The sequence below is a fragment of the Bombina bombina genome, chromosome 7, assembly GCF_027579735.1.
Source record: "Bombina bombina isolate aBomBom1 chromosome 7, aBomBom1.pri, whole genome shotgun sequence".
Classification (NCBI taxonomy): Eukaryota; Metazoa; Chordata; class Amphibia; order Anura; family Bombinatoridae; genus Bombina; species Bombina bombina.
The window spans coordinates 561,433,483-561,458,412 of record NC_069505.1 but is presented as its reverse complement, the minus strand read 5'-3'; the positions used below and the strand labels follow the sequence as shown (position 1 = coordinate 561,458,412).

The 24,930-nt window shown below is 38.1% G+C and overlaps 1 protein-coding gene across 1 annotated transcript in view; it reads left to right on the top strand.

Moving 5' to 3' along the window:
- The window catches only part of TAP1 (transporter 1, ATP binding cassette subfamily B member), a 61,318-nt gene extending 48,719 nt beyond the window's left edge, over positions 1 to 12,599 (top strand). Inside the window, exons 11-12 of the mRNA XM_053721932.1 lie at positions 9,754 to 9,890; positions 10,808 to 12,599. Of these exons, the coding sequence (XP_053577907.1) occupies positions 9,754 to 9,890; positions 10,808 to 11,035 (365 nt within the window). The 3' untranslated portion in view covers positions 11,036 to 12,599. The remainder of the gene's footprint in view (positions 1 to 9,753; positions 9,891 to 10,807) is intronic.
- Positions 12,600 to 24,930: the final 12,331 nt, after the last annotated feature.

Here is a 24,930-nt window from a genome sequence, read left to right as displayed (position 1 = left end):
TTTCCTTTGTTGATGAGTAAATATGTTTAATATCAAAAGATCTCAGGAGTGTGCATGTGTATTTATAACTCTGTGGCAGCAGTGTTTGCAACAATGTGTAACACTGCCAAAAACAATATTGTAAAACACTGCTGTCATAGGCCTAGATTTGGAGTTCGGCGGTAAAAGGGCTGTTAACGCTCCGCAGGCTTTTTTCTGGCCGCACCATAAATTTAACTCTGGTATCGAGAGTTTAAACAAATGCTGCGTTAGGCTCCAAAAAAGGAGCGTAGAGCATTTTTACCGCAAATGCAACTCTCGATACCAGAGTTGCTTACGGACGCGGCCGGCCTCAAAAACGTGCTCGTGCACGATTCTCCCATAGGAAACAATGGGGCTGTTTGAGCTGAAAAAAAACCTAACACCTGCAAAAAAGCAGCGTTCAGCTCCTAACGCAGCCCCATTGTTTCCTATGGGAAAACACTTCCTACGTCTGCACCTAACACCCTAACATGTACCCCGAGTCTAAACACCCCTACCCTTACACTTATTAACCCCTAATCTGCCGCCCCCGCTATCGCTGACACCTGCATATTATTATTAACCCCTAATCTGCCGCTCCGTACACCGCCGCAACCTACATTATCCCTATGTACCCCTAATCTGCTGCCCCTAACACCGCCGACCCCTATATTATATTTATTAACCCCTAATCTGCCCCCCTCAACGTCGCCGACACCTGCCTACACTTATTAACCCCTAATCTGCCGAGCGGACCTGAGCGCTACTATAATAAAGTTATTAACCCCTAATCCGCCTCACTAACCCTATCATAAATAGTATTAACCCCTAATCTGCCCTCCCTAACATCGCCGACACCTACCTTCAATTATTAACCCCTAATCTGCCGAGCGGAGCTCACCGCTATTCTAATAAATTGATTAACCCCTAAAGCTAAGTCTAACCCTAACACTAACACCCCCCTAACTTAAATATAATTTACATCTAACGAAATAAATTAACTCTTATTAAATAAATGATTCCTATTTAAAGCTAAATACTTACCTGTAAAATAAATCCTAATATAGCTACAATATAAATTATAATTATATTATAGCTATTTTAGGATTAATATTTATTTTACAGGCAACTTTGTAATTATTTTAACCAGGTACAATAGCTATTAAATAGTTAAGAACTATTTAATAGTTACCTAGTTAAAATAATAACAAATTTACCTGTAAAATAAATCCTAACCTAAGATATAATTAAACCTAACACTACCCTATCAATAAATTAATTAAATAAACTACCTACAATTACCTACAATTAACCTAACACTACACTATCAATAAATTAATTAAACACAATTGCTACAAATAAATACAATTAAATAAACTAGCTAAAGTACAAAAAATAAAAAAGAACTAAGTTACAAAAAATAATAAAATATTTACAAACATAAGAAAAATATTACAACAATTTTAAACTAATTACACCTACTCTAAGCCCCCTAATAAAATAACAAAGCCCCCCAAAATAAAAAATTCCCTACCCTATTCTAAATTAAAAAAGTTACAAGCTCTTTTACCTTACCAGCCCTGAACAGGGCCCTTTGCGGGGCATGCCCCAAGGATTTCAGCTCTTTTGCCTGTAAAAAAAAACATACAATACCCCCCCCCAACATTACAACCCTCCACCCACATACCCCTAATCTAACCCAAACCCCCCTTAAATAAACCTAACACTAAGCCCCTGAAGATCTTCCTACCTTGTCTTCACCATACCAGGTTCACCGATCCGTCCTGGCTCCAACATCTTCATCCAACCCAAGCGGGGGTTGGCGATCCATCATCCGGTGCTGAAGAGGTCCAGAAGAGGCTCCAAAGTCTTCCTCCTATCCGGCAAGAAGAGGACATCCGGACCGGCAAACATCTTCTCCAAGCGGCATCTTCAATCTTCTTCCATCCGGTGCGGAGCGGGTCCATCTTGAAGCAGGCGACGCGGATCCATCCTCTTCTTCCGTTGTCTCCCGACGAATGACGGTTCCTTTAAGGGACGTCATCCAAGATGGCGTCCCTCGAATTCCGATTGGCTGATAGGATTCTATCAGTCAATCGGAATTAAGGTAGGAATTTTCTGATTGGCTGATGGAATCAGCCAATCAGAATCAAGTTCAATCCGATTGGCTGATCCAATCAGCCAATCAGATTGAGCTCGCATTCTATTGGCTGATCGGAAAAGCCAATAGAATGCGAGCTCAATCTGATTGGCTGATTGGATCAGCCAATCGGATTGAACTTGATACTGATTGGCTGATTCCATCAGCCAATCAGAAAATTCCTACCTTAATTCCGATTGGCTTATAGAATCCTATCAGCCAATCGGAATTCGAGGGACGCCATCTTGGATGACGTCCCTTAAAGGAACCGTCATTCGTCGGGAGACAACGGAAGAAGAGGATGGATCCGCGTCGCCTGCTTCAAGATGGACCCGCTCCGCACCGGATGGAAGAAGATTGAAGATGCCGCTTGGAGAAGATGTTTGCCGGTCCGGATGTCCTCTTCTTGCCGGATAGGAGGAAGACTTTGGAGCCTCTTCTGGACCTCTTCAGCACCGGATGATGGATCGCCAACCCCCGCTTGGGTTGGATGAAGATGTTGGAGCCAGGACGGATCGGTGAACCTGGTATGGTGAAGACAAGGTAGGAAGATCTTCAGGGGCTTAGTGTTAGGTTTATTTAAGGGGGGTTTGGGTTAGATTAGGGGTATGTGGGTGGTGGGTTGTAATGTTGGGGGGGGGGTATTGTATGTTTTTTTTTACAGGCAAAAGAGCTGAAATCCTTGGGGCATGCCCCGCAAAGGGCCCTGTTCAGGGCTGGTAAGGTAAAAGAGCTTGTAACTTTTTAATTTAGAATAGGGTAGGGAATTTTTTATTTTGGGGGGCTTTGTTATTTTATTAGGGGGCTTAGAGTAGGTGTAATTAGTTTAAAATTGTTGTAATATTTTTCTTATGTTTGTAAATATTTTATTATTTTTTGTAACTTAGTTCTTTTTTATTTTTTGTACTTTAGCTAGTTTATTTAATTGTATTTATTTGTAGGAATTGTGTTTAATTAATTTATTGATAGTGTAGTGTTAGGTTAATTGTAGGTAATTGTAGGTAGTTTATTTAATTAATTTATTGATAGGGTAGTGTTAGGTTTAATTATATCTTAGGTTAGGATTTATTTTACAGGTAAATTTGTTATTATTTTAACTAGGTAACTATTAAATAGTTCTTAACTATTTAATAGCTATTGTACCTGGTTAAAATAATTACAAAGTTGCCTGTAAAATAAATATTAATCCTAAAATAGCTATAATATAATTATAATTTATATTGTAGCTATATTAGGATTTATTTTACAGGTAAGTATTTAGCTTTAAATAGGAATAAGTTATTTAATAAGAGTTAATTTATTTCGTTAGATGTAAATTATATTTAAGTTAGGGGGGTGTTAGTGTTAGGGTTAGACTTAGCTTTAGGGGTTAATCAATTTATTAGAATAGCGGTGAGCTCCGGTCGTCAGATTAGGGGTTAATAATTGAAGGTAGGTGTCGGCGATGTTAGGGAGGGCAGATTAGGGGTTAATACTATTTATGATAGGGTTAGTGAGGCGGGTTAGGGGTTAATAACTTTATTATAGTAGCGCTCAGGTCCACTCGGCAGATTAGGGGTTAATAAGTGTAGGCAGGTGTCGGCGGCGTTGAGGGGGGCAGATTAGGGGTTAATAAATATAATATAGGGGTCGGCGGTGTTAGGGGTAGCAGATTAGGGGTACATAGGGATAACGTAGGTGGCGGCGCTTTGCGGTCGGAAGATTAGGGGTTAATTATTTTAAGTAGCTGGCGGCGACGTTGTGGGGGGCAGGTTAGGGGTTAATAAATGTAATATAGGGGTCGGCGGTGTTAGGGGCAGCAGATTAGGGGTACATAAGTATAACGTAGGTGGCGGTCGGCAGATTAGGGGTTAAAAATTTAAATCGAGTGGCGGCGATGTGGGGGGAGCTCAGTTTAGGGGTACATAGGTAGTTTATGGGTGTTAGTGTACTTTAGGGTACAGTAGTTAAGAGCTTTATGAACCGGCGTTAGCCAGAAAGCTCTTAACTCCTGCTATTTTCAGGCGGCTGGAATTTTGTCGTTAGAGCTCTAACGCTCACTTCAGAAACGACTCTAAATACCGGCGTTAGAAAGATCCCATTGAAAAGATAGGATACGCAAATGGCGTAGGGGGATCTGCGGTATGGAAAAGTCGCGGCTGAAAAGTGAGCGTTAGACCCTTTAATCACTGACTCCAAATACCAGCGGGCGCCCAAAACCAGCGTTAGGAGCCTCTAACGCTGGTTTTGACGGCTACCGCCGAACTCCAAATCTAGGCCATAGAGATCTAAAGACACGTGGACGCTCCTGAGCTCCTATAAATAAATAATAACAATATATTATAAAGTATTTCCTTCTTAATATGAGGAGAGTCCACAGCATCATTCCTTGCTGTTGGGAAATACTGAACCTGGCCACCAGGAGGAGGCAAAGACACCCCAGCCAAAGGCTTAAATACTCCCCCTACTTCCCTCATATACCAGTAATTCTTTGCCTTTCATCACAGGAGGTTGGCAGAGTAGTTCCTTATGAAGTGTATCTACCCTCGAAATGGGACTGGAGTTTTAAGTAGTCTTGTCAGCCTCTCGGTGAGAGCATTGGCGAATGATAGAATCTGGAAATGCAGGGACAGTCTTTCTGCGAACCCATCCAGACTCGTATTAACAGCTCCTAAGCAATCAGTGTTGATGAGTTTCACTGCCTGCTTCCATCACTCAAGTCCATGTCAGGAGCGATGCTATAAGACTGTCAAACTTGAGAGGTTGTGTTTCTGTTCCACGACATAGATTCCATTAAGATCGTTTCATTTTTTTATTCACATATGATAACGCAAGAAGACAGTTTATTGAACAGGGGGTATTAATCACATAATTTATTTTATTATGATTATGCTGCAACATGTGTGAGATGAGGCTCAGGCAGATGTTGGAACGTACAGGTTTTACTTTCGTTTTTGGAAGCTGCACAGCTTGTAAAGCTTGGCGCTTTTTTTTCCTATAGCAGGGGCGGTCCTGCATTGCGCACCATGTGACTGGGTGTGGTTACACTGATTTCCTCTTTCCTGACCCTGCAGTTTACCGGAGATGAAGCGGTTTCTCTGTTTGGCCTGGGTCATAGGAGGTGGTGAGTGCCCCAGCCATTGGGGGTATAAAGGTGCAGTTTTTATCTTATTTTCTATAGTCTGCTTTATAAGTGCAAGCTATGAAGGATTCTGATGCATTAGAGGGTACTCCCTCTTTACGTAAATCTTATACCTGTTTATATTGTGAGGAGGCCACGGTATACCCGCCTGCAAGTTGCGCACCCTACAGTCTTTTGTTCTGATAAATCCCAACATCAGCAGCCCTCTGCAAAGCCCGAGCAATCCAAGGGTACTTGGAAGCCAGCTCAGTCCTGGAATAAATCCAAGCAGAGCTAGAAACCTGCCGAGACAGAGTCGGCATGAAGGGGCAGCCCCCGATCCGGTTCTGTATCACTTAGGGGCCAGACTGTCGCTCTTTTCGGATGCTTGGCTTTGGACGTTAAAGACCCATGGGTCTTGGAGGTCATTGCTCAGGGATACAAGATAGGTTTCAAGTCTTTCAGACCAGAAAAGAGAGAAGCCTTTCTGGGGTATGTGAGGGATCTCTCCTCCCTATGAGTCATTGTCCCGGTACCTCTCGCAGAAAGAGGTTTGGGATACTATTCAAACCTTTTTGTGGTCCTAAAGAAGGAGGGAACTTTCCGCCCGATTATGGACCTAAAGTGCTTAAACAAATTCCTATCTGTCCCCTCGTTCAAGATAGAGACGATAAGGTCCATCCTTCCCCTAGTTTAGGAAGGACAGTTCATGACCACAATAGACTTGAAGGATGCTTACCTTCACGTTCCAATCCACAAGGAACACTTCAAATTCCTAAGGTTTGCTTTCCTGGACCAGCACTTCCAGTTTATTGCACTTCCGTTTGGTCTAGCTACTGCTCCATAAGTTTTTACGAAGGTTCTAGGGGCTCTGCTAGCAGTGACCAGAACCAGAGGTATAGCAGTAGCTCCATACTTAGACAATATTCTGGTTCACACACCATCTTATCGTCTGGCAGAAGACCATTTGAAGTCTCTTCTGTTTCTTCTTCGATCTCACGGTTGGAAGATAAACTTAGAAAAGAGTTCTCTTATTCCCAGTACCAGGGTGGAATTCCTGGGTACAATAATAGACTCCATATCTATGAGGATATTCCTTACAGACCAGAGTCGTTACAAGCTAACTTCTGCTTGTCTTACCCTCCAGACCTCCTTAAGGCCCTCTGTGACTTGGTGTATGGAGGTGTTTGGGCTCATGGTGTCCAGCATGGACATCGTTCCTTTTGCCACATTCAATCTCAGACCACTACAGTTGTGCATGCTGAGACAGTTGAAGGGCGATCAAGAGAATTACTCTCCTGGTGGCTCTGTCCAGATCACCTGTCCCAAGGGACATCCTTCTTGAGACCATCCTGGGAGATTGTGACTACGGACGCAAGTCTATCAGGATAAGGAGCTATTTGGGGTGCCAGGAGGGCACAGGGCCGGTGGACTTGAGAGGAATTCTTCTTCCCGATCAACATTCTGGAACTTCGGGCAATATTCAATGCTCTGAAGCTTGACCTCTTCTGGTTTCGTCCCAGTTTATCAGATTCCAATCAGACAACATAACCTTGTGGCTTACATCAACCATCAGGGGGGACGAGAAGCTCCCTAGAAATGAGGGAATTATCTCAGATTCTGGAGTGGGTGGAGACCCACAACTGCTCGTCATCAGCGATCCACATTCCAGGTGTGGACAAATGGGAGGCGGATTTCCTCAGCAGTCAATCCTTTCATCCGGGGGAATGGTCTCTCCATCTCGAGGTGTTTGCAGAGATTTGCAACAAATTGGGGACACCGGAGATAGATCTCATGGCGTCCCATATCAATTCCAAGTTACCCAGATATGGGTCGCGGTCCAGGGATCCTCAGGTGGAGCTAATAGATGCATTAGCAGTGCCTTGGAGGTTCAACCTGATTTATATTTTCCAGCCGTTACCACTTCTTCCTCGTGTAGTGGCCTGCATCAAGCAGGAGCGGGCATCAGTGATACTGATTGCTCCATTGTGGCCGCGAAGGATGTGGTTCGCGGACCTGGTGGGGATGTCCTCATCTCCGTGGAAGCTACCTTGTTGCAGGGATCTGCTGGAACAGGGTCCTTTTGTTCATCAAAGTCTAGATTCTCTGATGCTGACTGCGTGGAGATTGAACGCTTAGTCCTAGCCAAGAGAGGTTTCTCTGAGAGGGTTTTTGATTCTCTTATTCAGGCTCGTAAGCCTGTTACTTGTCGCATCTATCATAAGGTGTGGAGAGCTTACTTATTCTAGTGTGAATAGCATGGTTTAGCCTGGCACAAGGTTAAGGCTGGCAGGATACTTTCTTTTCTCCAGGAGGGTCTGGAGAAGGGCCTTTCTGCCAGTTCTCTGAGGGGACAGATTTCGGCCCTATCTGTTTTGCTGCACAAGAGGCTCACAGAACTCCCTGATGTGGAATCTTTCGTTATGGCTTTGATTAGGATCATACCTGTGTTTAGATCTAATGCTCCTCCTTGGAGTTTGAATCTTGTTCTTAAGTTTTTCAATGAACTCTATGTGAGCCTATGCATTTGGTTGTCCTGGAAGGTTCTTTTTCTATTGGCTATTGTGTCAGCACATAGAGTTTGCCTTGCAAAGTGAGCCTCCTTATCTGGTGTTCCATACTGATAAGGCTATTCTACGTACCAGCTTAGGTTTTCTCCCTAAGGAGGTGTCTGATCGTAACATCATCAGGAGATTGTGGTTCCTTCCTTATGTCCTAATCGTTCTTCGAAGGAACGTTTACTTCATAATCTGGATGTGGTTCGAGCATTGAAGTTTTATCTTCAAGCTACTAAGGATTTTAGGCAAACGTCTTCCTTGTTTGTTATCTACCCTGGGAAGCGTAAGTGTCTGAAGGCTTCTTTGACTTCCTTATCTGTTTGGTTGAGGAGTGTTATACGCTTAGCTTACGAGTCAGCGGGACTTAGACCTCCTCAGAGGATTACAGCTTATTCCACTAGAGCGGTGCCTTCCTCTTGGGCCTTTAAGAACGAGGCCTCTATGGATCAGATTTGTAAGGCGGCTACCTGGTTCTCCTTACATACTTTTTCAAAATTCTACAAGTTTGACGTTTTTTGCTTCAGCGGAAGCAGCTTTTGGGAGAAAGGTTTTGCAGGCTGTGGTGCCCTCCGATTAGGGTCCGCCTCTCTTTTACCCCTCCCGTTATCATTCAGTGTCCTCTAGAGCTTGGGTATAGTTTTCCCAACAGTAAGGAATGATGCAGTGGACTCTCCTCATATTAAGAAGGAAAACATAAATTATACTTACCTGATAATTAATTTCCTTCTGTATGAGGAGAGTCCACAGCCCCCGCCCATATACTCTGATGGGCATACCAAAATTAGTTTTTCTCTTCCGGCACCATTTATACCGTGATATTTCTCCTACTGTTCCTTGTTTCCTTGGCAGAATGACTGGGATATGAGGGAAGTAGGGGGCGTATTTAAGCCTTTGGTTGGGGTGTCTTTGCCTCCTCCTGGTGGCCAGGTTCAGTATTTCCCAACATTAACGAATGCCGTGGACTCTCCTCATACAGAAGGAAATGAAATTATCAGGTAAGCATAATTTATGTTTTTTTTCTATGCACAATCAGACACTGTGTATTATAACCTAAACGTGTGTTAAGTCCCTTGAAAATATTAATATAGATATGAAAAGTCCATTGTTATTGAATTATAACAGAAAAGATAAGCTATTGGGGGCATGCATAAAACAATATTTAATACTAATGCAATCTGGGAATACTGATGCATGTGGCTGGAGACCTAATTCTGATACAAATTCTAACATAAGGAGATAATATTGACCTGAGCTATAGGGCTGATACTGTTGTACGTTTAGTAGCATAAGATAATGTTTCCAGCAGCAAGTAACTGAATATGGGCCATTTTAGTACATACCAGCCAATATTTCTTGGTGGCTTTTCTGGGACAGGGAGACAAGGGAGACTTATGGGTAATGTACCACTGGTGTTTGGTGGATGGGGCTGGCCACAAAAAGTGGGGAGGAGCATGGTTGTGTAGTGGGCAGGGCTAACGTATCATTAGCAGGGTTGGGTGGAGTCAGGTGTGAGCAGACACATTTTCCATGACAGGGGAAGCTGAGATAGACAGACAGATAGATGATAGATAGATAGATAGATAGATAGATAGATAGATCAGGCAGACAGGCTTACAGACAAATAGATATATACAGATAAGCGTAGATTGAGAGATTAAATGGATAGATTTACAGATGATAGATAGATAGATAGATAGATAGATACAGACAAGCATAGATTGAGAATAAATGGATACATTTACAGATAGTTAGATACAGATAAGCATAGATTGAGAATAAATTGATAGATTTACAGATAGAGATGATAGATAGATAGATAGATAGAATAACTCACCCCTCAACTATAAAAGCATTACATAGCTTTGTGTGAGCTTCATACCTTTAAATGTTGCACATATAGGATTTTGACAATGTAATGTGTGTATGTTAATAGTCATGGTGTATAATTTTTTCAGATGCTGGACAGAAAGGTGGTCTTCTCTCTGGGGGGCAGAAGCAGCGTGTGGCCCTGGCAAGAGCTCTGCTGAGAGATCCTCAGGTCTTGATTCTGGATGATGCCACAAGTGCTCTGGATACAGAGAGTGAGCATAAGGTGAGCTCAGGATGATTAGTGTAGATATGAGTCACAGACCAAGAGGACACAATTTGTATCCACTAGATATAGTAACAGCATTTACACACTCTCTGCTTTTACTCTTTAAAACTCTTAACTAATCTCATCTGTTTAGTGAATCTAGCCCAGTACAAGTGTCAGCTTGCCATCACACACAGAGGAGGTGCCAGTCTCTTACCTCTCACATTGCATATGCCAATCCCCATCCTTGCACAGTTGATGCAGCAACCTCTGCCCTTATACAGTACAAATGTTACCCTCATGCAGCAGAGGTACCAGTCTCCATATAATCTCACTTAGTAGCAGTACTAGCCTATCTACCACAGTGACAGAATCTACTCTGACACAGTACCATCCCCACCTTCACACTGTAAATATACCGTCCTGCACCCTCACAAAATGGAATTGAAACCCCCCAGCCCCCTACTATGAAAGTGCCAACATCCACCATCACACAATGAAAGTACCATCACCCAGTATCATACTATAAATATGCCAGGTTCCACCCTCACAAAAAGAGCAAGCTGCTATCCACACACTTTCAATATGCCAGACTCCACAAACATATAAGCAATAGTGCCACTTAAAACAATTTAAATAACAACCAGCACCCTCAGTCAATAGAATCACCAGCCTCCTGTCACCTCACATAGTGGATATTTTAGTTTCCTCAGCACTCACAGTGGATATGTAGGTAATTTCCATCTGACAGTATTAATGGAAGCTTCCTTCCTCACATAGTGATTGTGACACTAACCCTCACAAGACAAAGATTCATAGCTTCTATCCATACTCAGACTGTGCCAAGCTCCAGCCATCTTTCTCCTAAAAAGTACAATTATTGTGCCAACCTCTGCAAGTGCCCTGGTAATATATAAACTTGTTTTTCCTATTAGGTGCGGAGCACGCTTTTTGATGGCCCTCGACATAGGACGGTACTGATCATTTCTCACAGGATCAGCATGGTGGAGAAAGCAGATCAGATATTAGTCATGGAAGGTGGTCGTATCGTGGAGCAGGGGAAGCATGAAAGGCTATTGGCTAAGAAGGGCAGCTACTGGAAACTATGGGACAAAAATCTCAGCAGTTTCCAAAGGAAACAAGAAACTACTGAAAATCTGTAGGGCGTTGGCCCCCGATAAATTAAGCTGTGTCCCAACAGATCCCATAATGCTCAGTTTGTCTTTATGACAACATGATCACAAGACATTTGTTGCTGTCCCAAATAACATTGTTAACTTATGGATTTAATGTCCTAAATGGTGCCACGGGTGTCATAAAATGTGTTGTCATTGGGCACAAAAAAAATATTTTGAAGACTCCATAATTATTAGAAAGATTGTAGTTCTAGATCATGTTTAATTTATTATGGACCTTCTGGTGAAGGACATTGTACTTGCTTTACTTCAAGATCATATCTAATTTATTATGGAGCTTCTGGTGTAGGACATTGTACTTGCTTTAGTTCTAGTTCATGTCTAATGTATTATGGACCTTCTGATGTAGGACATTGTACTTGCTTTAGTTCTAGATCATGTCTCATCTATTGTGGACCTTCAGATAAAGGACATTGCACTTGCTTTAGTTATAGTTCATGTCTCATATATTATGGACCTTCAGCTGAAGAACATTGCACTTGCTTTAGGTCTAGTTCATGTCTCATCTATTGTGGACCTTCAGATGAAGGGCATTGCACTTGCTTTAGTTCTAGAACGTCTCATCTATTATGGACCTTCTGGTGAAGGACTTTGCACTTGCTTTAGTTCTAGAACATGTCTCATTCTATTATGGACCTTCAGATGAAGGACACTGCACTTGCTTTAGGTCTTTTCACACAAAAAATGTGCCAGCTATCCAAAGCACAAACTAATTACATAATATAGCATATATTTATGTAATGATTATTTGTGCAATAAACATTGAAATATTTTATTTTAAGTTAATTTGTCTTAAATTTTAGCTGGGTAGTGAATAAAATCAACCAGGTGGAACGACCATTAAAAAAGTCCTTGGAGAAAACACAATATATTCTACCTTAATTGCACTAGTATTTAATTAAAGGGTTTTGAAACCTAAAATGTTACTTTGTGATTTAGACAGAGTACAACATTTTAAACAAAGTTTCCATCCAATGTACTTCTATTATCAAATGTGCTTCATTCCCATGATATTCTGCGTTGAAGAGATACCTAGGTAGGCGTCTAGAGCACTACATGACAGGAAATAGTGCTGCCATCTAGTGTTCTTGTAAATGGATAACATTCTTGCAAAACTGCTGCCATATAGTGCCCCAGAAATGGACCCGCTCCTAAGCATTACGTCCCTGCTTTTCAACAACAGATCCCAAGAAAATGAAGAAAAATTTATAATGGAAGTAAATTAAAAAGTTGTTTAAAATCGAATGCACTATCTGAATCATGAAAGGTTTGAGTTTTGTTGTGCTGTTCATACGTTGTTATGTTAGATGTTTCCCTTGATATTCCTTCTACCATTTGAACATTTCCATAGAACAAATGTTAGCATATTAATAACAAATATAACATATGAATATTTACTATAACACTCAAATATTAACATGGAATATTTGAATTTAAATGGTTTATTTTATTATTTTTTTTAACTTTTGTATATGCTGTTTTATCGTTGATGCTTTGTTGTTTAAATAAAATAAGTAATTTGTTTAATATACATTGTGCACATTTTTATAAATGTAATTAGATGTGAGGAGCTCTAAAATTTGTAAAAGAGTTGACGTTCCGAGGGGGTTGGACCAAAGGAAAAGTGATATAAAAATATTGGAGGCTTGGATAAATGACTGGAATCTAAAGTTCAACACCACAAAGTGCAAAATATATATAGACTCAATTACTTTCCTGACTGTTAAAAAAAAAGAAGCACTGGACTTGGGAATTATTATTTCAGATGATTTAAAATGTAGTAAACAATGTAGTATTGCATCAAGTTAGGCCAGTAGAATGCTTGGTTGCATATGTAAAGGTATTTGTAGCAGAAATAGTAAGGTTCTTATGCCACTTTGCAGAACTTTAGTTAGGCCTCATCTTGAGTATTGTGTTCAGTTCTAGAGGCAGTGGGGCCTATTTATCACAGGTCTTGCGGACCTGATCCAACAGTGCAGATCAGGTCCACAAGACCTTGCTGAATGTGGAGAGCAATACGCTCTCCGTATTCAGCATTGCACCAGCAGCTCACAAGAGCTGCTGGTGCAACGCTGCCCCCTACAGCCAATTGGCCACCAGCAGGGGGGTGTCAATCAACCCGATCGTACTCGATCGGGTTGATTTCCGGCGATTCCTGTCCGCCTCATCAGAGCAGGCGGACAGGGTTATGGAGCAGCAGTCTTTAGACCGCTGCTTCATAACTGGTGTTTCTGGTGAGTCTGAAGACTCGCCAGAAACACGGGCCCTCAAGCTCCATTCGGATACAATGTATAAAAAACTGACAAAAAAAGCCAGATGACCTAAATATGTATAGTTTAGAGGAGAGAAGGGAAAGAGGTGACATGGCCTCCAATATAAATTTAGCCACCAATCAGCAAGTGCTACCCAGGTTCTGAACCAAAGATGTGCCGGCTCGTAAGCTTACATTCCTGCTTTTTTAAATAAAGATACCAAGAGAACAAAGAAGAATTGATAATAGGAATATATTAGAAAGTTGCTTAAAATTGCATGCTCTATCTAAATCATGAGAGAGAAAAAATTGTGTTCTGTATACATTTAAGTTTTTTAAGGGTCCTAAAGGGACAGTATACACTAATTTTCATATACAGTGGGGCAAAAAAGTATTTAGTCAGCCACCAATTGTGCAAGTTCTCGCACTTAAGAAGATGAGAGAGGCCTGTAATTTTCATCATAGGTATACCTCAACTATGAGAGACAAAATGTGGAAACAAATCCAGACAATCACATTGTCTGATTTGGAAAGAATTTATTTGCATATTATGGTGGAAAATAAGTATTTGGTCACCTACAAACAAGCAAGATTTCTGGCTCTCACAGACCTGTATCTTCTTCTTTAAGAGGCTCCTCTGTCCTCCACTCATTACTTGTATTAATGGCACCTGTTTGAACTTGTTATCAGTATAAAAGACACCTGTCCACAACCTCAAACAGTCACACTCCAAACTTCACTATGGTGAAGACCAAAGAGCTGTTGAAGGACACCAAAAACAAAATTGTAGACCTGCACCAGGCTGGGAAGACTGAATCTGCAATAGGCAAGCAGCTTGGTGTGAAGAAATCAACTGTGGGAGAAATAATTAGAAAATGGAAGACATACAAGACCACTGTTAATCTCCCTCGATCTGGGGCTCCACGCAAGATCTCACCCCGTGGGGTCAAAATGATAACAAGAATGGTGAGCAAACATCCCAGAACCACACAGGGGGGACCTAGTGAATGACCTGCAGAAAGCTGGGACCAACGTAACAAAGGTTACCGTCAGTAATACACTACGCCGCCAGGGACTCAGATCCTGCAGTGCCAGACCTGTCCCCCTGCTTAAGCCAGTACATGTTCGGGCCCGTCTGAAGTATGCTAGAGAGCATTTCGATGATCCAGAAGTGGATTGGGAGAATGTCATATGGTCAGATGAAACCAAAGTAGAACTGTTTGGTAGAAACACAACTCATCATGTTTGGAGGAGAGAGAATGCCGAGTTGCAACCAAAGAACACCATACCTACTGTGAAGCATGGGGGTGGCAACATCATGCTTTGGGGCTGTTTCTCTGCAAAGGGAACAGGATGACTGATCCGTGTACATGAAAGAATGAATGGGGCCATGTATCGTGAGATTTTGAGTGCAAACCTCCTTCCATCATCAAGGGCATTGAAGATGAAACGTGGCTTTCACATGACAATGATCCCAAACACACCGCCCGGGCAACGAAGGAGTGGCTTCGTAAGAAGCATTTCAAGGTCCTGGAGTGGCCTAGCCAGTCTCCAGATCTCAACCCCATAGAAAACCTTTGGAGGGAGTTGAAATTCCGTGTTGCCCAGCGACAGCCCCAAAACATCACTGCTCTAGAGGAGATCTGCATGCAGGAATGGGCCAACATACCAGCAGCAGTGTGTGACAACCTTGTGAAGACTTACAGAAAACGTTTGACCTCTGTCATTGCCAACAAAGGATATATAACAAAGTATTGAGATGAACTTTTGATATTGACCAAATACTTATTTTCCACCATAATTTGCAAATAAATTATTTCCAAATCAGACAATGTGATTGTCTGGATTTGTTTCCACATTTTGTCTCTCATAGTTGAGGTATACCTATGATGAAAATTACAGGCCTCTCTCATCTTCTTAAGTGGGAGAACTTGCACAATTGGTGGCTGACTAAATACTTTTTTGCCCCACTGTAACTGCATGTAATAGACACTACTATAAAGAATAATATGCACAGATACTGATCTCAAAATCCAGCATAAAACCATTTAAAAACCTACTAAGAAGCTTCCAGTTTAGCGCTATTTAAAAGGTTACTGGAACACCCACTGCACGTGGGAAAAAGCAGACCCCCCCCTCCCCCTTCCTTTGCATATGAAAAGACCCTTTACACAAACAGGAGCAAGCTGGAGTAGGTATCTGTCGGTATTCTCCCAAAACTTTGGGGCTTGGTTAGGAGTCTGAAAATCAGAGCAATGTTATTTAAAAATAAGCAAAACTATACAATTTTAAATAAAAAAATCTTTATGGGCTATATAAATAGATCATCTACAAAACATTTATGCAAAGAAAAAAAACGAGTGTATAATGTGCATTTAATAAAGCTGAGGCTGTGAGGTAGTAGCTTCAGGAGTAATTTGAGGAAGCACTTCTTTACAGAAAGGGTGATTGAATTATGAAATAAACTTCCATTACAGGTGGTAAAGACAAACACAATGGGGGACCTTACCTGGGATAAGCATAAGGCTATCCTACACATTAATTAAACGGATAGTAAACACCAAAAATGTTATTGTTTAAAAAGATAGATAACCCCTTTATTTATCATTCCCCAGTTTTGCATAACCAACACTGTTATAGAAATATACTTTTTACCTCTGTAATTACCTTGTATCTAATCTTCTGCTGACTGCCTCCTTATCTCAGATATTTTGACAGACTTGCATTTCAAGCAATTAGTGGTGACTCTTAAATAACTTCACGTGCATGTGCACAATGTTATCTATATGAAACACATGAACTAACGCCCTCTAGCTGTGAAAAACTGTCAAGTGCATTCAAATTAGAGGCGGCCTTCAAGGGTTTTGAAATTAGCATATGAGCCTACCTAGTAGTATCCTTCAACTAAGAATAACAAGAGAACAAAGCAAATGTGATGATAAAAGTAAATTAGAAAGTTGTTTAAAATGACATGCCCTATCTGAATCATGAAAGTTTAATTTGGACTTTACTATCCCTTTAAACTTATACTTCATAGGAAATTTGTGCAGACTTATTTGGCCTATGGTTCTTATCTCCCATGAAAATCTGTTTTGATGCCAGCGATAACAAACATTTTTGAGCCTAAACTGCAACTGGAAACCAATTTATGGATTTCCAAGTTCCAATACTTCAAATAAAGCATAATAAGGAACTGACCACACCAGGCTGATCCTAGTGGCACAAATTAAAGGTACGCAAACCCCCAAAAAAATTATTTCATGATTCAAATTTAGGGGGAGATTTATCAAGAAGCGGATGTTGTTTGCTCCGCCCGATGTTTATGGTTCGCCGGAAACATAAGTTAAGAAGCAGCGGTCATAAGACCGCTGCTCCTTAACTCATCTTCCACCTCTGAGGTGGCGTACAACAATCATCCCAATCAGATACGATCGGGTTGATTGACACCTCCTGCTAGCGACCGATTGGCTGCAAATCTGCAAGGGGCGGCATTGCACAAGTATTTCTCCAGAAATGCTTGTGCAATGTTAAATGCCGTCAGTGTATGCTTTCAGCATTTAGTGATGCAGGGCAGACAGGATTTGCTATAGTGAATCATGTCCATCCGGGGTTTGATAAATCTACCCCATAGTATAACATTTAAAAAAAAACTTTCCAATTTAGTTCATTTATCAAATTTATGACATTCTCTCTGTATCCTTTTCTGAAAAACAGGTAGGAGCCTGCACAAGACTGAAGCATTATATGCAGTTTTATAGAATATATACACCACATACATACATAAATTCATACATATATACATGCGTACATAATACACACATACATAAATATATACACCACATACATAAATACATACATATATACATACATACATACATAATACACACATACATATATACATATTTACATAATACACACATACACACATACATAAATATATACACCACATACATACATAAATACATACATATATATACATACGTACATAATACACACATACATATATACATACTTACATAATACACACATACATAAATATATACACCACATACATAAATACATACATATATACATACATACATAATACACACATACATATATACATACTTACATAATACACACATACATAAATATATACACCACATACATACATAAATACATACATACCTACATATATACATATATACATACATAATACACACATACATATATTCAACACATAGATAAATACATAAATAACTAGATACATACATGTATACATACATAATACACACATACATAAATAAATATATACACAACATACATACATATATACTGTACATACTTACATTATACACACATACATAAATATATATACCACATACATAAATAAATACATACATATATATATACATACTTACATAATACACACATACATAAATAAATATATACACCACATACATACATACAAACTTACATAATACACACATACATAAATAAATATATACACCACATACATACATAAATACATACTTACATAATACACACATACATAAATATATACACCACATACATACATAAATACATACATATATACATACCTACATAATAAACACATACATAAATATATACACACATACATACATAAATAAATACATACATTTATACACACCTATATAATAAACACATACATAAATATATATACACACATACATATATAAATAAGTACATATTTGCATACCTACATAATAAACACATGCATAAATATATACATACACATACATACATAAATACATACATATATACATACCTACATAATAAACACATACATAAATATATACACACATACATACATAAATAAATACATACATATATACCCACCTACATAATAAACATGTTAGTGTACTTATCTCAGCACTTTAGCAATGAAACCAATGGCACTACTTATTAGAAATGACAAACGTTCCCATATATATTCAAGCTTTGTTAGCATTTGTTTCCAGGGACTGGTGCTTGTACTAATGAACATTGAAAGGTCAATCAGTAAAGGACTGAAAAAAGAAGTACAAATGTAGCACTCTCAACATTTAATAATGTATAGTAAGGTATCTGCTAAACATAACTAAAGAATAAAACTTAACTTTTATTTAATAAAAAAGATATTAAAAATAAAGGGCAGATGAATGTTAAAATTACAAATTGCTTATTTGGTGCCCAGAAATAAGTTGTGAACAACCAATATTGAGTAATAACCGAATGGTTAAATGGTTAAATGGTATGTATATATATACATACCTCTGGTTAATTACCATAGGCAGGTTGGTACTAGGTAGTAGTAACTTGGATATCATTGGAAGATATACATGTACCTTTTAATACCATAGGAAGTATGTCCCTTTAAATACCATATGTGTATCTCCCACAGTGGAGAGATAACTGATGAAGGTTACAATATGATACCACTAATGTGTCCTCATTGTAGGAGGACACATCTGTAGCGCCATGAGTATTCCCTCCAGGTAGAGAGAAATGTACCTTTGTTACCGTATAAAGAGAGAAATTGTACTTTGTGATACCCTAAGTACCTGGATACCTTCTAATACCGTTTGTACATTCCCAAATGAGGAGAAATATATTCCCCAAACAAGGAAAAAAAGGGATATCTTTTTCCTTGTTTGGGGAATATTGGGGAGATATTGCTAAAATGTTATAAATATAATCTCTAACTGGAGATAAGTATACCAGTTTATACCGTAAAAATGATAATACCTGTTAATACCGTAAGTATAACTCAGCAAATAAGAAATAAAGATATAACTATCAATTAATACCAGGATGTTTTATTATTATAATCTCCTGATGGAAATGAGTGTACCTATTCGTACCATAAAGGAGAGGTTACCTGTTAATACCATGAGTATTACTGCAACAAAAAATTGAAAAGTGTATACTTGTTATAATCTCCTAATGGAAATGAGTATACCTGTTAATACCGGTATATATCTAGTGTAACCTCCTAATGGAAATGGGTTTACCTGTTAATACCGTAAAGGAGAGGTTACCTGTTAATACCATGAATTTTACTCAGAAAAAAATGTTGAAAAAGGTATATCTGTTGATAAGTATACCTGTCAATACCGTAAAGATAAGGATACCTGTTAATACCGTGAGTATCACTCAACAAATAGAAGAATGAGATATATATACCTATTATTACCAGGGGTAGTTATGTTCTGATCGGAATAAGTATACCTATTAATACCGTAAAGATATTACCTGTTAATACCGTAAGTATCACTCAAAAATGGAAAAGTGTATACCTATTATGATCTCCTAATGGAGATGAGTATACCTGTTAGTACCATAAAGGAGAGGTTTCCTATTAATACCGTAAGTATTTCTCAACCATGAGTTGAAAAGTTTATACCTATTAATACCAGGGGTAGTTATGTTCTGATCTCCTGATTGGAATAAGTATACCTATTAATACCATAAAGAGATTACCTGTTAATACCGTAAGTATCATTCAAAAATGGAAAAGTGTATACCAATTATAATCTCCTAATGGAGATGAGTATACCTGTTAGTACCATAAAGGAGAGGTTACCTATTAATACCGTATTTCTCAACCATGAGTTGAAAAGTTTATACCTATTAATAACATTAGTCATAAGTAAAAAAATATATTTGCTGGGGATAAATCTCCAGATGGAGATAAATATACCTATTAGTACCAGAAGGAAGTAGATACCTATTAATACCGTGAGTATCACCAACAAATGAAAATTATATACCTGTTAATACCGTGGATAACAAATAAGCAGAATGCTAGTTAAAAAAAGGGAGAGGGAGCAGGGACGCCACTGACGCGTTTCGCCATGGTGGCTTTATCAAAGGGCCCTAATATGTATATTTATCTCCATCTGGAGATTTATCCCCAGCAAATATATTTTTTTACTTATGACTAATGGTATTAATAGGTATAAACTTTTCAACTCATGGTTGAGAAATACTTACGGTATTAATAGGAAACCTCTCCTTTATGGTACTAACAGGTATACTCATCTCCATTAGGAGATCATAATAGGTATACACTTTTCCATTTTTGAGTGATACTTACGGTATTAACAGGTAATATCTTTACGGTATTAATAGGTATACTTATTCCGATCAGAACATAACTACCCCTGGTAATAATAGGTATATATATCTCATTCTTCTATTTGTTGAGTGATACTCACGGTATTAACAGGTATCCTTATCTTTACGGTATTGACAGGTATACTTATCAACAGATATACCTTTTTCAACATTTTTTTCTGAGTAAAATTCCTGGTATTAACAGGTAACCTCTCCTTTACGGTATTAACAGGTAAACCCATTTCCATTAGGAGGTTACACTAGATGTATACCGGTATTAACAGGTATACTCATTTCCATTAGGAGATTATAACAAGTATACACTTTTCAATTTTTTGTTGCAGTAATACTCATGGTATTAACAGGTAACCTCTCCTTTATGGTACCAATAGGTACACTCATTTCCATCAGGAGATTATAATAATACAACATCCTGATATTAATTGATAGTTATATCTTTATTTCTTATTTGCTGAGTTATACTTACGGTATTAACAGGTATTATCATTTTTACGGTATAAACTGGTATACTTATCCCCAGTTAGAGATTATATTTATAACATTTTAGCAATATCTCCCCATCTGGGGTATATTTGCGTTACCACAAGATATCCCTTTTTTTCCTTGTTTGGGGAATATATTTCTCCTCATTTGGGAATGTACAAACGGTATTAGAAGGTATCCAGGTACTTAGGGTATCACAAAGTACAATTTCTCTCTTTATACGGTAACAAAGGTACATTTCTCTCTACCTGGAGGGAATACTCATGGCGCTACAGATGTGTCCTCCTACAATGAGGACACATTAGTGGTATCATATTGTAACCTTCATCAGTTATCTCTCCACTGTGGGAGATACACCTATGGTATTTAAAGGGACATACTTCCTATGGTATTAAAAGGTACATGTATATCTTCCGATGATATCCAAGTTACTACCTAGTACCAACCTGCCTATGGTAACCAGAGGTATATATATATATATATATATATATATATATATATATATATATATATATATATATCTGAGGCCATCTATCTGAAATAACTTCTGTATACCTTTAAACGTATTTAGACTGTGACAACCATTTAACCATTCGGTTATTACTCAATATTGGTTGTTCACAACTTATTTCTGGGCACCAAATAAGCAATTTGTAATTTTAACATTCATCTGCCCTTTATTTTTAATATCTTTATTATTAAATAAAAGTTAAGTTTTATTCTTTAGTTGTGTTTAGCAGATACCTTACTATACATTATCAAACGTTGAGAGTGCTACATTTGTACTTCTTGTTTCAGTCCTTTACTGATTGACCATTCAATTCTTATCTCAGCAGTTGCCAACCAATAAATGTTGTATATCCTAGGTTACAATATAATTTATTATTATTTTAGCAGTAACCTCCAGTAATATTGATACGTCTTGTAATTATGAATATTAATAATTAATAGCAGTAAAAAACTATTGTCAGCGATATCTACAATTAATATAGCACAACTTTGTCAATACACTTCAGTGAGATCTCCGTGGTGTACTCCAAAATATCACTGTAGAGATATCTATAAATTTGAAAACAATATTATTATTAAAAATGAATATTGTATCCTTTTTTTCCGAATAGTTATCTTTATAGACACAATGATTATATTTACGTATTATATATTGTATTACTATGGCCAATATAAGTATATCTATGCTGTTACAATTCTATACAAAACAGATCATAAAATATATCTCTAAACATTTTGTCTCTCATAGTTGAGGTATACCTATGATGAAAATTACAGGCCTCTCTCATCTTCTTAAGTGGGAGAACTTGCACAATTGGTGGCTGACTAAATACTTTTTTGCCCCACTGTAACTGCATGTAATAGACACTACTATAAAGAATAATATGCACAGATACTGATCTCAAAATCCAGCATAAAACCATTTAAAAACCTACTAAGAAGCTTCCAGTTTAGCGCTATTTAAAAGGTTACTGGAACACCCACTGCACGTGGGAAAAAGCAGACCCCCCCCCCCTCCCCCTTTCTTTGCATATGAAAAGACCCTTTACACAAACAGGAGCAAGCTGGAGTAGGTATCTGTCGGTATTCTCCCAAAACTTTGGGGCTTGGTTAGGAGTCTGAAAATCAGAGCAATGTTATTTAAAAATAAGCAAAACTATACAATTTTAAATAAAAAAATCTTTATGGGCTATATAAATAGATCATCTACAAAACATTTATGCAAAGAAAAAAAACGAGTGTATAATGTGCATTTAATAAAGCTGAGGCTGTGAGGTAGTAGCTTCAGGAGTAATTTGAGGAAGCACTTCTTTACAGAAAGGGTGATTGAATTATGAAATAAACTTCCATTACAGGTGGTAAAGACAAACACAATGGGGGACCTTACCTGGGATAAGCATAAGGCTATCCTACACATTAATTAAACGGATAGTAAACACCAAAAATGTTATTGTTTAAAAAGATAGATAACCCCTTTATTTATCATTCCCCAGTTTTGCATAACCAACACTGTTATAGAAATATACTTTTTACCTCTGTAATTACCTTGTATCTAATCTTCTGCTGACTGCCTCCTTATCTCAGATATTTTGACAGACTTGCATTTCAAGCAATTAGTGGTGACTCTTAAATAACTTCACGTGCATGTGCACAATGTTATCTATATGAAACACATGAACTAACGCCCTCTAGCTGTGAAAAACTGTCAAGTGCATTCAAATTAGAGGCGGCCTTCAAGGGTTTTGAAATTAGCATATGAGCCTACCTAGTAGTATCCTTCAACTAAGAATAACAAGAGAACAAAGCAAATGTGATGATAAAAGTAAATTAGAAAGTTGTTTAAAATGACATGCCCTATCTGAATCATGAAAGTTTAATTTGGACTTTACTATCCCTTTAAACTTATACTTCATAGGAAATTTGTGCAGACTTATTTGGCCTATGGTTCTTATCTCCCATGAAAATCTGTTTTGATGCCAGCGATAACAAACATTTTTGAGCCTAAACTGCAACTGGAAACCAATTTATGGATTTCCAAGTTCCAATACTTCAAATAAAGCATAATAAGGAACTGACCACACCAGGCTGATCCTAGTGGCACAAATTAAAGGTACGCAAACCCCCAAAAAAATTATTTCATGATTACCGTATAAAGAGAGAAATTGTACTTTGTGATACCCTAAGTACCTGGATACCTTCTAATACCGTTTGTACATTCCCAAATGAGGAGAAATATATTCCCCAAACAAGGAAAAAAAGGGATATCTTTTTCCTTGTTTGGGGAATATTGGGGAGATATTGCTAAAATGTTATAAATATAATCTCTAACTGGAGATAAGTATACCAGTTTATACCGTAAAAATGATAATACCTGTTAATACCGTAAGTATAACTCAGCAAATAAGAAATAAAGATATAACTATCAATTAATACCAGGATGTTTTATTATTATAATCTCCTGATGGAAATGAGTGTACCTATTGGTACCATAAAGAAGAGGTTACCTGTTAATACCATGAGTATTACTGCAACAAAAAATTGAAAAGTGTATACTTGTTATAATCTCCTAATGGAAATGAGTATACCTGTTAATACTGGTATATATCTAGTGTAACCTCCTAATGGAAATGGGTTTACCTGTTAATACCATAAAGGAGAGGTTACCTGTTAATACCAGGAATTTTACTCAGAAAAAAATGTTGAAAAAGGTATATCTGTTGATAAGTATACCTGTCAATACCGTAAAGATAAGGATACCTGTTAATACCATGAGTATCACTCAACAAATAGAAGAATGAGATATATATACCTATTATTACCAGGGGTAGTTATGTTCTGATCGGAATAAGTATACCTATTAATACCGTAAAGATATTACCTGTTAATACCGTAAGTATCACTCAAAAATGGAAAAGTGTATACCTATTATGATCTCCTAATGGAGATGAGTATACCTGTTAGTACCATAAAGGAGAGGTTTCCTATTAATACCGTAAGTATTTCTCAACCATGAGTTGAAAAGTTTATACCTATTAATACCAGGGGTAGTTATGTTCTGATCTCCTGATTGGAATAAGTATACCTATTAATACCATAAAGAGATTACCTGTTAATACCGTAAGTATCATTCAAAAATGGAAAAGTGTATACCAATTATAATCTCCTAATGGAGATGAGTATACCTGTTAGTACCATAAAGGAGAGGTTACCTATTAATACCGTATTTCTCAACCATGAGTTGAAAAGTTTATACCTATTAATACCATTAGTCATAAGTAAAAAAATATATTTGCTGGGGATAAATCTCCAGATGGAGATAAATATACCTATTAGTACCAGAAGGAAGTAGATACCTATTAATACCGTGAGTATCACCAACAAATGAAAATTATATACCTGTTAATACCGTGGATAACAAATAAGCAGAATGCTAGTTAAAAAAAGGGAGAGGGAGCAGGGACGCGACTGACGCGTTTCG